Genomic DNA, 16,521 nt, shown 5'->3' on the forward strand with positions numbered 1-16,521 from the left:
TTGTCTACTTATTTACAGATGGCAAAAGTACCATCTTCACTGTAGACTTATAGTTATCTTTAGAAGTTACTACAGCTTAAAGCAGAATCTATAAATATGATAAATAATATAGATATATTTGATAAGGAATATAAATGGATTCAGACTTGATAAGCAGATTTGAAATTGCAGTCTGGTTTGTTAAAATGCTGTGGAACTTCACCTTACCTGGCAAGCTCTGAAAATTGTCAAGAATACTAAAAGGATTGCATTTCAGATTTACCTGTAATCATTTACAATGTTCAAACCAGCAACTTATTTTACTAACCATGTCCTGTTTGTGAACTGGTTGTATAGGTCTTTCTACTCTTCAGGTAATACTGGACACAGCAGCTGAGAAAAAATGGATTGTTACAGCAATAAATGTCGGAAACCTGAAAGATGAAAGGAAGGACGAAGCCTACCGCTCCCTGTTTCAGGTATGGATGTTCTGATCATACATAGCACTGAACCATGTTGGCGCTGACTCTATTGTTAGAAATTATGAAGAGGCACAAAAAAAGACATCACTTTCAAAACTTGCCCCCATAGGTTCAAACGTTCAGTTCTGACTGTGATATCTGAAGCCCAGTAGTGTTGGTTCCACAGGAGATAGTGTGGAGCTTCCCCGTTATGTCATCCCACCGCAGTGGCTGGTGTTATGTGGCATAGTAGCCTGTTGCAGTCCAACAGTGCAGTAATAAAGGCAGCAGTGCAGTTGGAATTTCAAAAAATGTAATAACAAATAAATGGTAAAAGAATGTATGTTATTTAATGTTAATGTTAATATTGTCTCCAGATTAGAGTTCATACAATAGTTCTTCCTTCAGCACATAAGCTCCTTCTTGTGTGAGACAATAACCTTTTGCGCATCTAGAATATCTAATCAATTGAGGTTTTATATAAATGAATTTGGTGCTAGCTGAATGGAAAATAGTTGTTTTACACTTGTAAACTATCCACCGAATGATTTTAAATAGCAAACACCAGAGAATGGTAATCACACTGCAGCATGCAGCTGAATGACATGGTCTCATCCTACAAGAAGGCACCTAAATACCAGTCTGGTACCTTGCTGCACTTCCAGAAAACACCTCTAGGTGTTTGCGGAGCCAGGATTCATACTGCAGACCTACACAATAATAAGGACTTCGGTATTGGACACTGTGAAATGCATTTTTAAATTTGTTTTGTAGGACCTAGAGATCCGTAAAGAGCGACGCATCATCCTGGACTGTGAACAAGACAAAGTCAAAGACATCATGGAACAGGTCAACTCCAGTCTTGTCACTTCTGCTACTACTAAAATAAAATAACATTTTTAATCTGCTATAAAGTCATCCCCTACATCATATTTTTGACATTTTCCTGTTAATTGTTTTTCCTTTGTTTTGTTGTCAGCATTAGTACTTAATACTTACCGTGCCAAATTTTCTTCAAATATTTTATGCAATGAAATGTGCCTGCATGCTACATACAGAAGGTAGGAATAGTGTTTAAAGTTCATCTTCTGGGCCTTACGCTCAGCAAAGTCACTGACAACACTCCTAAAGTTAGCTAGCCTGAAACAGGTTGTTGGTTTCACACATAGAGGTGAACTGAAGCTGACTGATAAAGATGTCCAGGCATTGGCATTGAAACCATTCATTATGTTCTCACCATCCTTAGCCTCTCATCTTCACAGAGTTCATTGAAGTGGTGTTTTACTCTTTTCTTGTGTATTTCCAAAAATTCTCGCTGCGCTTGAACTAGTCAAGAATATATGTAGCCAACTTTATCAAGAAATGGAAACGGAAATAGAACTCAACTGGCCAATTTGGGCTCATCCATGAGGCCCACTTGGGACTGTGGTTGGGCACCCAACACCCTTTGGGCCCCAGTGCATTGAGCTGGTTGCACAGGCGACAATTACGCTGGTGACAAAGGGTTTAAAGATACCAAGAATAATAATTCAACAAAACACAGGCGCAGCATACTACTTTAAATGAAGATGGACCATGCTTCTCCACTTCCTCCTACTTTATTGTCTGAGAAAATCATTATAAGTCTTAAGCCCAGTGAGTTATTTAATGTTAGAATAAACAGAAAATGTGACTTTTTCTTAGCCCATTTAAAATATTTGCTTTGCAGGAGTATCAGTTTCTCACCTGGTTAAATGTGTACCATAAAGGCGGAATCAAGGTATTAATACTGCCTGAGCCTTTTGCTGTATGTAATTGTAATTATTAATGTTATGGTAAAACATGGTTTTCATAAGACAGCAACAACAGAGTGATAAAACCTTAAAAACACAGCTGTGGATTGGAATTTTGTTGTCATTGCTGTTCTGGATGTAATACCCTCTTCTATTTTCCCATCAGGTTATCACCATAGGCAGACATGTAAAGGGATATCACTACATCATCGCCAACCTTGTGAGTTACCGACTTTCCAAACATTTTTTATGGCTGATATGAAAATTTGGTTAAAAGCCAGTTTTTGTTAAAAGGAACCTTGCTGGATCAGGCGTTTAACTATTCTTGATCAATTGGATGGCAGTAGAAGTGGGAGAACGACATAATATGGTCTTGATCTGATACTCTGTATTACCAGGCCAGGATCACCGATATCAAGACTAAGGATGCTTTTCTATTGTTAATTGCAGCAAATTTAGGAAAAAGTCAGAAGCCTTCAATTGAAATGATTTTCTGTTGTTCTTGTTTCAGGGTTTTGTAGATGGTGACCTCTCTAAAATCCAGTATGGTGGAGCGAATGTGTCTGGGTTTCAGATAGTAGATTTTGATGATCCTGTCGTGGCAAAGTTTGACCAACGATGGGAGGCTCTGGAAGAGAAGGAGTATCCTGGAGCTGATACACGCATCAGAGTAAGAATGGGATTATCCAACACCTATGTAGTATAAATTGCTCCAGAAATAGGAATATATGTAGGAAGAGTCAGCTTGAGCTAAGAATCAGTCAAACAAACCTCTATGTATATGTGCTTCCAGTATATAATATTTTGATGTGAAGCACTTTGTGGCCACACTTTCCACACGCACCTATTCATCATTACTCTTGCCAAAGACATTTTTTGATTGACATGTGTTTGTAGTAATGAGCTGCTAGATAGAAGGATGTGGTTTAACAGGCTACAATAGCCACAGTAGATGATGGCTCTCTGAATTAAGTCAAATGTCTTCATATAGTCTACAAGATTTTAACATTGCCAATGTGTCTGTATCTTTCAGTATACCTCAGCCCTTACATTTGATGCTGTCCATGTGATGACTGAGGCATTTCGCTTCCTGCATAAGCAGAGAATAGACATGAGTCGTCGTGGCAACAATGGGGACTGTCTTGCCAATCCCGCAGTGCCCTGGGCACAAGGGGTGGAGATTGAACGTGCCCTAAAACAGGTAACCATGGATCAGCAGACAGACCTATCAACAGAGATAGACTGACCTAGTTTTATAAAAATTTAAAAAAGTTAGTGGTTAGCCTGTGTGTAGGATACTACAGGTAATGAAGTTGAAAAGAGAGACAGCATTTAAAACTCCTGAGTTTGTTTACTGTTAGAAAGCTCATATGTCTACAATGAAAGGCCATACTCTACCATGTAACATGAACATAGTATACACATTAGAGAGGGAATTGGGGGTGCATTTACATGTTTCTTGTATATGATGTTAATTGTTAATGCTTTCCAGACAAAAGCAGCTGCTTAAAAGATGTATTTTTCAGATTTACTTTAGGTACTAGTCTGCTACTATGACTTCTTTATTATTATTTAAGCTAATAAAATACACATGTGCTAATAAAATGCACATCAGCACCATAAATTCTAACTCATAAATTTGTGAGTGTGTTTGTCATGTGTATGTGTGTGTGTTATATGTATTTGTTTGTATAGGTGCGTGTGGATGGGTTGACAGGGAACATTCAGTTTGACCAGTATGGGAAGAGAATCAACTACTCAGTAACAGTCATGGAGTTAAAGAACAATGGCCCCATAAAGGTAACTCAACAATCAATTTGCCATCAGTATTACCATGACAGCATGGAGCTATGTGGAAGATATATAACCTTTGTGTGTGTGTGTGTGTGTGTGTGTGTGTGTGTGTGTGTGTGTGTGTGTGTGTGTGTGTGTGTGTGTGTGTGTGCGTGCGTTTGTGTGTGTTTCTAGATTGGCTACTGGAATGAGGTGGATAAGATGGTGGTGACAAAGTCAGACCTTTACCCCAATGACACCATGGGGATGGAAAACAAGACTGTCATTGTTTCAACTATACTGGTATTTATCCATTATTTCAAAAAATAAGCAAAGTTACTCAAGCTGTTGGGTAGATTTTAAGAATATTAAGAAAATGTGCCACTAGGGGGCACAACAGCAAACATCACAGTCTTTCTGAATTGCTAAAAAACATTTTCTGAAATTTACTCTTCATTTCACAAAACGGTTAACACAAACCCCAAAATTCACGCTACACTCACAAAATCAAACAATTTATTCAAATCTATTTTATCTTTACCCAAAGCCAAACACTGCTTTCAGATAACACACAGGCTCAATCCCATTTCACCCCTTGGTCCTACCCAGGGGCCTTTCTAGGATTGAAAGAAAGGGGGGGCTTAGCCCCTAAGGAAGTTGAATGTTTTTTGGGTTCATTTGGGGCTGAGGATATCCATTGTTTCAGACAGTTCATAGATTGGTTCAATCAGAAAGAGAGAGATTTTTCTCTGTATCTTTGCTTGCATTCATTCAGTATAAGATAACAGAAGAGACAGAATTTTAGGGTCATTGTGAAATTTGACAACACAAATATGAACTTTTCTCAAATAGAGAGAAATAATTTTCCTGCTTGTAAAGGAAAGACGGATATACTAGTTTTCATATCCGCGTCACTCCCAAATCCTAATTCTTAAAGGAACCACACACAATGGATGGAGAATGGACCTGCCAGTGTCAACTTCTGAGTTGTTTATTTGTTTGGTATGAGCAGAAGGGAATAAGATAGAATAGAGAGCTGTCGATAGTTATTTCTTACATAGTGTTAACATAACTCATTACAATATTCCCTTTCATTTGCCTCAAGTAAACCTAAATTTAAGTACAGATAGCCACATTCTGTAACTACCTGTACTTACAATTTCACTCCATGCATCATTAACTATGAGCTAAACTCCTTGGCTGTAATCCTGCTGTCTTGATGATAGACGTTGGCAGAAAGCCAGCGCAGCAGCGATGCAGACTCCCCAAGGTCCTAGTGCCCGGTCTTTTCATTGTTAAGTATGATGAGAGGCTATTGGATTGTAATTTGAAGGGAGAGAAAACATACAAACCAGAAACGCACTTACATATGTAGCATGTTAGAGTTATAAATAACTTGTCCATGTGTAAAACAAAAGTTTAATTAAAAAAAAAAAAAAAAGATTATTATTTTTTTTTAAATCCCAATAATTATTCGGGGGGGCTGAAGAACATTTTAGGGGGGCTTCAGCCCCCCTAAAACAGGCCCAACGACGCCCCTGGTCCTACTCCTACCTAGCCTGACGTGTTCATACTCATAATTCTAGTCAGAATATGAATCTGAGACAGCTCCATTGGGCTGTGATTATGGAGCGTGTTCCAACCGAACCAGGAAAAAAAATGCCTCTTCGCACAATTGGATAGACCTACAACCAATCAGACCAACGTAGTATGTGACGTATGAATCCCGTAGGAAGGATGGCAAAATCATCTTTTCGATCTACAAATGCCTTGATCGCGTTTCTCTGTTTCTCTTTCAAAATTAATGCGCTGTCGATGTCTCCTAAAACAGACTCAATTGCAGCATCTACACATCTCAGCTCTCCAGCGGCAGGCATGTTTGTGGAAAACAAAGTCAACCCAAGCGCTCTTTGATGACGTAGTTGATTACGTTACTGTTGATCATCTGTCCATCATCGTATAAAGCCCGCCCTGACAATTTGATTGGTCCGAACAGCTTCTGTTTGGAGATAATTTCTCCCCAACGGAGCGACTCCAGACCGAACTTCCCGACCGAAAATGTTGTGGGCGGGGCTAAGTTAGTCTGGCACCCAGGCTAACCCCTACCCCTTGTTTCCGAGGGTTATCTTGTCCCTTGAAAAAGAGTCACAAGGGGTAGTGGTTGAAATCTTACCCTACGAATCGAGACAGCACTTCAAGAAGCCGTTACATCATCAGTAGTCACCGTGGGAACCCGACACATCATCAGTAGTCGCCGATGTAAACAGGCGAGACAAAAGGTTTTGCCGGGGATGTCATTGTAATAACATTGTTGCGATCTTAAATAAACCAATGCTATTGCTTGCTACAACTAAAGTGACAAACCTATAATATCCTAATTACATCTATGCTAATTAGTGTTGCATGGTGTACCGGTACTAGAAAGGTACCGCGGTACCCTTACGTTAAAAACGATACGGTTTAGCATATTTTTAGTACCGGTACTTTATTAAAATAGCAGCAGTCAGAGCGCACTCACTGCTCCGCTCCCTGTCCCGCTGCCTGCATGCATTGACTGCGAGGGGCGGGGCTACCCAGCTCTCACACATGCAACAGGCAGCTTCACTCACAACGAATGATCTCAGGCAGACATGGCCGAGCCGACCGTCCTTGGTTTGTTGAAAGTGATTCTCTCTCAAACTGTGTGGCGCGACCGGGCGGAGACATAACAGGTGGGGCGGGATGCGAGAACTAATGCTTTGACGACATTAGTGATGGGAAGTTCGGATCATTTTACCGACTCGGTTCTTTGAATCTCGTTCAGTAAAATGAACAAATCTTTTTTCGAGTCATTCGTTCATTTCAACGGGGGGGCGGGCACAGTCCTCTTGGAGACAGCCATGACTGACAGCTTTTGTGTGGCAGATCATATTTTTTAAAGAAAACCTCTATTAAATACAGAACAACATGACAGTTTGTATGGTTTTAAATTGTCATTTATTATCACACTGACATTTAATTATCACGGCAAACAATTATATTACACTGCACTAAATTGTAAGTGTAAATGTAAAGTGAAAATAACAAAACCAGTCAGTATGATTTGTGAACGAATATCATTCATGTCTCTCTAAAACAGTGGTCACGCGAAAGGGAATGAGGTAACTGTTTCCTCTACTAAACCAATGCAGGTCACATGAAAAGGGATCCAAAGACTCGTACCCGAAAACCCAGTCGGGAAATGAACGATTAATTTCTGTTTCCTTGACTGAGCCTATGCAACAGTCCCGATGCGCGGCCACAGGAAAATGAACGAATCGCTCTTTGAGAGGACTCGTTACTCCGAGTCTGTGTAATGATTCGTTCAAAATGAACGAATCGTTCACGAACGACACATCACTAGTCCGCATCTCTTTCACGGCGGAGCAGTAAAACAAGTCGTTGTTTCTCCGGAGCCAGGGGTGGGGGGTGTCTCAGCCCGCGGCTCCTCGGCCCCTCTGCAGTGCTCCCAGTGCAGTGTTCATATGTTGAACGGGAAGCGCCCGCGCCCAGGATGCGCGCACACACACACACAGGCCCCGGGGCCCCGGCCCCACTCACTCGCTCAGGTGGCATGTTTTAACTCTTGTGGAAATAACTATGTAGTCATATAGTCAGTTACGGACAATAGGCCTACATAACCGTATATAATCAATGCTATGATGTCACCATGTAGTTTTCATTAATATCTTGCTGTAGGCTAATACTAATATGAATGTCATTTGTTAAGTGTTCAAAAAGCTGGGCAGTAACAAGCTGGTAAAAAAGGGAACCCTAAAGATGTTTTATTTATTACTATCATAGATAAATATACCAGTATCGTATCGTATTTGTGGTATCGTATCGTATTTGTGGTATTGTATCGTATTTGTGGTATCGTATCGAAAGTATCGAGTATCGTGAGATTTTGGCAGGTATAGTATCGAAGTCATAATTTTGGTATCGTGACAACACTAATTCTAATGCAGGTGAGTCAAATTGCCAGGTAAATGCTTAGAACATGTTTTCCTGCTTTCCCTTCTTACTATGGCAACAATGTTCCAGCACAATGACATTTGCCATTCATTCAATGGAAATTTAAAAGCTTGGATGTTCTGCATTATTTCACATGGAAATCATAAGCACACAGCTTCAGGCTACTAGCAGTGGTGAAATTAAGTGCAATGTGTATCTTCAAAGATACACATGGAATTATATAAAAATTAGTGCTGTCAAACGATTAAAATATTTAATCTCGATTTTTTTCCATCATTTTTTTTTCGTTTTAATGCTCTTATCAACATGGAAAAGTGGATTGGCTTGCTTTATGCAAATGTTTTATTTTATTGAAAAACAACATTGCCAAACAGGGCGGTACAAAATAAATTATGAAGTGCACATTTCAGGTAAACAAGGACTCAGCCTATAGTGCAGTTAAACCATGGCTTAATATTAAACAAATTTCAAGTTTGCTGTGAACATAGCAGTCAGGCCTCTTATTTCAGAAACAATGAACCATAACAGTTAAATTACCAATAAAAGGTAAGCCTACTACTTCTTTGCTTTCAGCCAGCTACTCAAACAGACAAGCAACAAAATAACAAACAAACAAAATACACAGGCAAGTGTCGGCCTACTTTGAAATAAATTAAACACAGTACTTTGTAGGGCTATTTGAGTCCTCCCCATATTTGTGGAAAATGTATAAAATAAGAAGTACCCTATTTTTAAATAAATAAAAACATATAGCTGCAGCCTAATAGTGTTTATGGGTTTATGTTTGGTTTTGGCGTATGTTCAGTAAAACACTCTGGTGAAGGAGCGTTCTGATGTCTGAGGGTCAGTGAAGGGGTCGGGGTGGAACATGTGACTGTTTGGACCAATAGGATGGGCTAATTTGGGGATCGGGGCTCAATGAGGAAGTGAAGTGTTGTTGATGTGTGCGAGCATAGATATATATAAAGACTAGATGTCTCGTTCGACGGAGCCGGATGCAAGATGGCCGCCATGTGGTGACGTTCGTCTCCGTTGGCCGGCAACGCGGCCGAGTCGTCTAGTGTTTATATCTATGTGTGCGAGTGACGGAGTGCACATGTCTGTGTAGAGGATAATAAAAGCTACTAAACCACGAAGAAGTTCCGTGTCCTGTGGAAGCGGGGACGCTACAATAGCTTAAAAATATATATTTTAGTTGGCGAAATATTAAAACAAAAAGCGAGAGCAGGTCAGACTGGATCTGAACACAGACACTGAAGCTGCAGTTCTGCTTTAACTCGCGTTAAAAAAATTGACGGCGTTAAAATGGGTTTGCGTTAACGCCGTTAATAACGCATTAAACTGACAGCTCTGCATTAACGATGTAACATTAGCATAATAGCTACTGAGACATTGGCAGGTGTTACGGTGGCGATTATTGTTAAAAGGTTGTTGTGAAAGAACTAAACTAAGATCTTACAATTATTAATGTAATTTTTGTATTCCTTTTAAGGAGGAAATACTACTTTTGTGTGGGTTATTGGGAGGAAGCCTTGGTTTGAAGTGTGGGTCTGAAAAATCTCTGATCACTTCACTTCGCCCTACCCCGCTATTCCAACAAGAATTGGGAAACCATAACTCTATAGGTCAATGATTCTCAAACTGTGCGAAGGCATAAGGGGGGGGGCGCGACCAGGAGGGGGCAATGTGAGGCGGAACTAATATTATAGCCAAACTAATGTTTTGACGTCTGCATCTCACTAACGGCCGAGCAGTAAACAACTCGTTGGCATCCCGCGGCTTCAGTCCCTCTGCAGTGGCTCCCTGTACAGTGTTTCGCAAACGGACAGCGCACACACTCAGGCCCCGCCCCACTCACTCCCTCAGAGACACACACATGAGATCAGAGCTCGTTCATGTGAAGCAGCCGGTCAGGGACAAACAAGAGACAGTGTTCAAAAACCAAATTGAAAAGCCTGTCTTGCTTTTGTGTTCACAGTCAATGGGGTAGGACATGAGGAGAGACCAGTGTGTATTTGATGTCTGAAAACTCTATGAGACCCAACAAATTAAGAAGACACAACATTACACCCTAGTCACATGCATGTGTTCTTTTTTGGTTGAGCTTTATCATCTTATTGATTATAACTGAATTTATTTTTTCTCTGATATTGAAAAAGTACAGACTGATGGAGGAATGTAGTGATAAATGTCACCCAAAGTACTTCAATTAAGATAAATTTAAGCAAATTTATGGCACTATTTTTTGAAAAAGTGACAAATGTCACAAAAAGTTGTTTGAAAAAGTTTTTTTATTTGTACATCAGAAATTCCTGAAAGTAATGTGGATTTAATGTTAATGTGTATGTTATGTAAATACACATGTTCAACTTGACACATTTTGTCATCATTTTGTTGGGGCAGGGGAGCGGGTGGGGCATGAAAAATATTCAAGCTCCAAAGTGGGGCATGAGAGAAAAAGTTTGAGAACCACTGCTATAGGTGAACTTGCAAAACTGAGGGGAAGGTCTAAGGGGTAGGGGAAAGGGGTGAAACGGGATTGAGCCTAAGTCAATATATGCATGAGCAGTACTCAGCAATAATTACACACTTCATAAATGCAAAATCTGCACTATATGATTTTACAGTAAGCAATGAGAATCATTCATTCTGCCTCAGCATTTTAACTCTGGGCCGGATCAGACCAAAGGACTTAATTTACATTCTTTGACCACAGTGACAGCTTACACCCCAAATGACAACATCAACAGGAAGCTCTGCCTGCTCATGACATATCTGCTCATGTCAGAGCAAAGCTTCCTATATACCATCCAGAAATGTTAGAAAACGTTCAGTGTTGCATGGCCCTAAATTAACTTGATTGGACACATGTGTGTGTTTAATTTTAAGTGGTGATGTGGTAACAATTAAAACAGTTTAGTTTGATGTGTTTAGTCTTTGGGGCCTTTGTATGTCAGTCTGGGTCCAAGTGCACCACACTGCTAAATGTGTGTTTTACCAACTGTGATGATTTGCAAAAGTTGTTTTGCCTGGGACAGTTTTGTTTAGAGAATAGAGTTTTATGTTTTGGAAAGTTAGAAAAACTGTAATATATAAAAATTTAATAAAATAGTCTAATATATCACTACTACTCGTAAATAGATTGTTTACGTCTCTTTTAATTACGTTAAATGTAGTTATTTTTTATGAGTGCATGAAAGTAGTAGAAGTATGTTTGTGTGCATCTAGGAAGCCCCCTATGTGATGTTGAAGAAAAATTCGGAGCTGTTTCAAGACAATGACCGTTATGAAGGTATGTATTTGTACTGTGCATGTGCATGTAGGAGAGAGAGAGAGAGAGAGAGAGAGAGAGAGAGAGAGAGAGCGAGAGAGAGAGAGAGAGGTCTGGAAGTCTTTCTAACATTGCTTATGTGTTTGCTGATGTGCTTCTGTGTCTTCGTCTTTTCGGACTGATGTAAGGTTACTGCGTTGACCTTGCTGCAGAGATTGCAAAGCACTGTGGCATACGCTACCAGCTAAGGATTGTGGGAGATGGCAAATACGGTGCAAGAGATGCTGAAACTAAGATCTGGAATGGTATGGTTGGAGAGCTGGTGTATGGGGTAAGCCTTAATCCACATGCAGAAAATATAATATAACATTATGATCGATACAATCTTGCCATGTTTCAACCCGAGCATGGAGTAAAATTGTGTAAATGAGATATCACTGTCTGCACATTTTTTTAATTCAAAAATTTGTTTCACAAATATGAATTGCAAAGCTTTGTAACATTCTCTATACAGGAAAATTAGTATGGACATAAACTTTTATTATTATTATTTTATATATATATAATAGGAATTAATTCCATGATAATAGGAATTATGAAAAATATAATTGTATAATGAGAAAATATTTTAGTTATAATGTGAAAGACAGCGTGCACTAATAATAAAACTGTTTTTTTTGTAATTTCCTGCAATAACAAATATACACATCAGTACCATATTGATGCATTAATAGTATTTTTTTATTGAAAATGAATTTGATAATATCAAGATTTGAATTACGTTATAGCCTAAAAACAATGCTGTATCATCATAGGCTGTCCAGCTTTCGGTGCATCAGTATGTACATAATGAAGATTTGGCAGTCAAAATGTTTTCATCTTTATGATGTCTCATAGTTATTTTTGGCATCACAGCTTACAACACTTAAATTTCACTGTAATGCAATAAATACAATTAAAGTAAAATTACAAATCTCATCTGTTCCTTGGTAGTTTTACAAGGAGGGAGTCCAAGCTAAAATGTCCTCAATCAAATTAAATATTTTACAACTGAGGCTCACACAAAACTAACCAACATCTATGCACACCTTTTGAATGAATGGATGATGTGCTGTCAAGGTTGTGTGCATATGAACCAGGTTTTGTAGCCTGGAACACTGGGGCATCAGACCAAATATAGAAAATAAGTTTGACAGTTAAATTCTTGGTCTTGTTGTGTGTTTTTTGGCATCTTTTCCAACAGTTGACTCAAGTCAATGAAGAGATCACACCATCAAACAGTCTCACTCTGGGTTTGTCTTTCCAACAGAAAGCAGACATAGCAGTCGCTCCCCTGACAATCACTTTGGTTCGTGAAGAGGTGATCGATTTCTCGAAACCCTTCATGTCACTGGGAATCTCCATCATGATCAAGAAGCCACAGAAATCAAAACCAGGGGTCTTCTCTTTTCTGGACCCACTGGCCTATGAGATCTGGATGTGCATTGTCTTTGCCTATATAGGAGTTAGTGTTGTACTCTTTCTGGTAAGTGAGTCTGTTGATTGAGTATAAATGTGTTTTTTTTCCCACCAAACAGGCTCTCATAGGTTCCAAATATGGATGTGTTACACACATGCATGTATATTTTACCTATGATATACAACATTTTTTCCATTTTTTTAAACTTATAACTTGAGTGGATAGAGAGACACAACTGTGTTTGTGTGTATGTGATGACTGTGAGGTGAATCTAAGCTATGTGAGTATTATACAGTATGTATTAGGCCAGGGACACTTCCTATGTTGTAGTGCAGGACTGCAAACTCCCTAAACTGCAATGATATCAATATCACTATCGACAGATTTTTTTTCTCTGTCAATTCTTGCTTCAACTTTATGGATCACTAGGTCAGATGCCAAAACTGTGTGGTATACATCTATACAAAATAGTTTTCATTTAAAGATATGTGGCTGGATGAAGTTTCACTCATGAGCTTAGAAAAACTGTGGCATTCTTCCACAGCAGCTGGCAGTGAAAGATGGGTCCGAAGCTGGTCCAGATACAATAGTCTCACACACCAAACTAATGCACAGCTGCCGGTCAGGCGACATGTGACAGTGATGTAACTGTTAATAAACTTTTCATGCTGCCTGTGCATTTAACTTTTGTCAACACATCTTGCTTGTGTTTATTCTTTTCTATGACAACTTACTACCAAAGTAATAGAGCATGTTTTCATCTAAGCACAGTGCAACAGGGAAAATCAAAGCTCTAAATACTAATATTATCTTGTAGGTATCCAGATTCAGCCCCTATGAGTGGACACTAGAGGAGCCAGAGGACGGAGCGTTGCCATTAACAACTGAATCCACCAATGAGTTTGGGATTTTTAACTCCCTTTGGTTCTCTTTGGGTGCTTTCATGCGGCAAGGTTGTGACATCTCACCAAGGTTGGTATGGTACATTCCTTCAGTATTAATTAATGAGTTTATGATCTTTTATCATAAACATGGTTTGCCACACAGTTGCTGTAAGCACTGTCAGAGGTGCTTTTTTCTGAGATTGTTATAGTTGACCTCTCTATAATGACAGATATTTTAATACCTCGAATTCATCTACATAAGGGTGCCAGGATGTTAGGTCACCTCTCAAGTTTTGATTTGCTATATCATTACTTTTGCCAAGGAGGTTATGCTTTTATCCGTCAGTTTGATTGTTGGTTGGTTTGTAAGCAAAACTACTAGACAGATTACCATGAAATTTGGTGAGAAACATAACATTTTGGTGCTGATGTGGGTTAAAAGGCAGATCCAGGAAAATATTTTCTTAAATTTTTAACAATTTCACAGTTTGAAATAAATCAGACACATTGAGGGAACTGGTATCTATGAGTATGTGAACTTTGGTGTAGCTTCATTGAATTTACAGGGACTGTTGGCTCTTGGCCGAGGTATGTGCCACACCGAGTGTCAAATTAGTTATAACGTCTTTCATCATACTGAATCCAAGAAGCACGGATGTGAATATCAAATACAAAAGAAGAATAGAGGCAAGAAAAGTATGTATGCCGTTTGGACTGACCAGGTTTTCTGCTTTAAATACTTATAAATTATTAACTGGATTAATTTCCACACTATGGGACTAATAAAGGATTATTTTATTTTATTATATTCTAATCTTCATCTTAGTCAGCTATGAAAAGACTACATGTTTATCCAAAGAAAAAGTGAAACTTTAATGTTCTGTGCAAGAAAGATAACCTCATTCAAATTCATACTGACATTTGTAAGAAAACAAATTAATCAAAATCGAGTCCCTTCACCATACTTAACAGTAGGTTTTGGGGTTCAATCCATTTTTCCGGACAGGGATTTCAATAGTATAAGTACCGATGTATAAAGTTTTATAAAACTCATGAGAGGAATTAGAGATTGTATGATGTTATACAAGCTACAAATTATTTTTGCTCTCTTTTATCAAAGCAACATAATGACTTTTGTATCCAGGGAGACCAGGAATGCTTCATCTCAAGGCCTTCAATTATCCTCTTTACTTGAACCTCCCAGCTAGCCCATGAATTTCAGTTTTAGAAACTAAAATTACAGCATATTTTGGGCTGTTTGTCTTTGACTGTGTGTGTGTGTGTGTTTTTGTCTGCAGGTCTCTGTCAGGTCGTATAGTAGGCGGTGTGTGGTGGTTTTTCACACTGATCATAATCTCATCATACACGGCCAACCTGGCTGCCTTTCTGACTGTGGAGAGGATGGTTTCTCCCATCGAGAGTGCTGAAGACCTGGCTAAACAGACAAATATTGCATATGGAACCCTGGACTCTGGATCCACCAAGGAGTTCTTCAGGGTAAGAATTTCTTAAACTAATAGAACGTAGTTTGCCACAAATGCAACCTTTAGTTTTAAATATTTTTTTTTAGAAACATTAGAGTGGCAATAGTGGCAGTGTGGCCACTTGGTATATAAAAGACTAGATTAGTATTTAAGAGTATAAAATGGTACCCCAGATGTTCAAATTAAGTTTTAATAGCCTGTATTCTTTTTTTTAAGCGTTCAAAAATCGCCTTGTTTGACAAGATGTGGCAATACATGAAATCAGCAGAACCTTCAGTCTTCGTCAAGAAAACATCAGAAGGTGTTCTCCGTGTGCGGAAGTCCAAAGGGAAGTATGCTTACCTACTGGAGTCCACCATGAATGAGTACATTGAGCAGAGGAAGCCCTGCGACACCATGAAAGTGGGAGGAAACCTGGACTCCAAAGGCTACGGCATCGCGACACCCAAAGGATCCCCATTAAGGTGGGTGGATCAGTATAACAATGCTAGCCAACCTACACTGCCATGTACCATTCACGCTACTAACCTGCTGCCTAGCATTCTGTCCCTCTCCCCATTCACACAGCTCATTCCTCCTCACTGGAAAGAGCAATTCATGCAACTGCTTTGTGCTTTGAGTTAGACTGGTGAGTGGATTTAGAATGTCCCTCCCTCAGTGCTCTGCAGTAATGATTAGAAATCCCTGGCTGACCGTCTGCTATAATAGTCAGATGGTGATTAGCCAGAGTGAGCTGTGGCTGTGGTTATGTGCAGCCATGCTCAAGAAAATATCCCACCATGGGGAGCGATATAGTCTGGTCCCAAGCCTTAGTGCCAATTGGGTGTTGCAGTATGCGAGTGTGATGAATGGGGCATGGCGGCTTACTCGTTGTTATAATAATCCACCTACCCTGATGACATCATCCCAGTGGTTTGTATTTTTTACCATGGCTACCACCTCTGACCAATGGCTAGTGGTGGTTGCCCTGTCGACTGTGGGTGGGCTGATTGAATTTGAGATTTCAGGTCTTGAAGAAATACTTCATCTCAACATTTTGTCAGATGTTCAGGATTGGGAATAGATAGTATCATATAGTCTCTTTACGTTGTAGTGTTATGCTTTTAGAACACTATACACTGAATAAATGGGATTTATTATTGTTCACAATTGGGAGACTTGGGTTCCAGTTGTGATGAGCTGGTTCTTCAAGACCTGGCTCAAGGGATTGTTATTTATGAGTTTATGACCTGAACACTGTTATGTGTGCAACTTTGTGTGTATGTTTGTCTATGTGTGTCTACATTTGTTATACATGAGATGTGTCATGTCTCCCTCCATATGAAATAGACTTGTTTTTTAAAAAGATAACATTTTAGCCACAAACCTTTTTATAACATTTTAATTTAAATAAATAAACTCAGATAATTTAATATTTTGTTATAGTAGCCTCTCAGCAAGACACA

General features: G+C 39.2%; 1 protein-coding gene across 3 annotated transcripts in view; it reads left to right on the forward strand.

Moving 5' to 3' along the window:
* The window catches only part of LOC133023259 (glutamate receptor 2-like), a 49,255-nt gene that overhangs the window by 22,426 nt on the left and 10,308 nt on the right, over nucleotides 1–16,521 (forward strand). For all 3 annotated transcript variants that reach the window (XM_061090247.1, XM_061090256.1, XM_061090264.1), the window contains 13 exons: nucleotides 337–458; nucleotides 1,215–1,289; nucleotides 2,379–2,432; nucleotides 2,724–2,882; nucleotides 3,246–3,413; nucleotides 3,908–4,012; nucleotides 4,181–4,288; nucleotides 11,207–11,270; nucleotides 11,438–11,580; nucleotides 12,559–12,774; nucleotides 13,526–13,680; nucleotides 14,891–15,089; nucleotides 15,293–15,540. In XM_061090247.1, coding sequence (XP_060946230.1) covers nucleotides 337–458; nucleotides 1,215–1,289; nucleotides 2,379–2,432; nucleotides 2,724–2,882; nucleotides 3,246–3,413; nucleotides 3,908–4,012; nucleotides 4,181–4,288; nucleotides 11,207–11,270; nucleotides 11,438–11,580; nucleotides 12,559–12,774; nucleotides 13,526–13,680; nucleotides 14,891–15,089; nucleotides 15,293–15,540 — 1,816 coding nt within the window. The remainder of the gene's footprint in view (nucleotides 1–336; nucleotides 459–1,214; nucleotides 1,290–2,378; nucleotides 2,433–2,723; nucleotides 2,883–3,245; nucleotides 3,414–3,907; nucleotides 4,013–4,180; nucleotides 4,289–11,206; nucleotides 11,271–11,437; nucleotides 11,581–12,558; nucleotides 12,775–13,525; nucleotides 13,681–14,890; nucleotides 15,090–15,292; nucleotides 15,541–16,521) is intronic.

Source organism: Limanda limanda, chromosome 2 (assembly GCF_963576545.1).
Source record: "Limanda limanda chromosome 2, fLimLim1.1, whole genome shotgun sequence".
NCBI lineage: Eukaryota > Metazoa > Chordata > Actinopteri > Pleuronectiformes > Pleuronectidae > Limanda > Limanda limanda.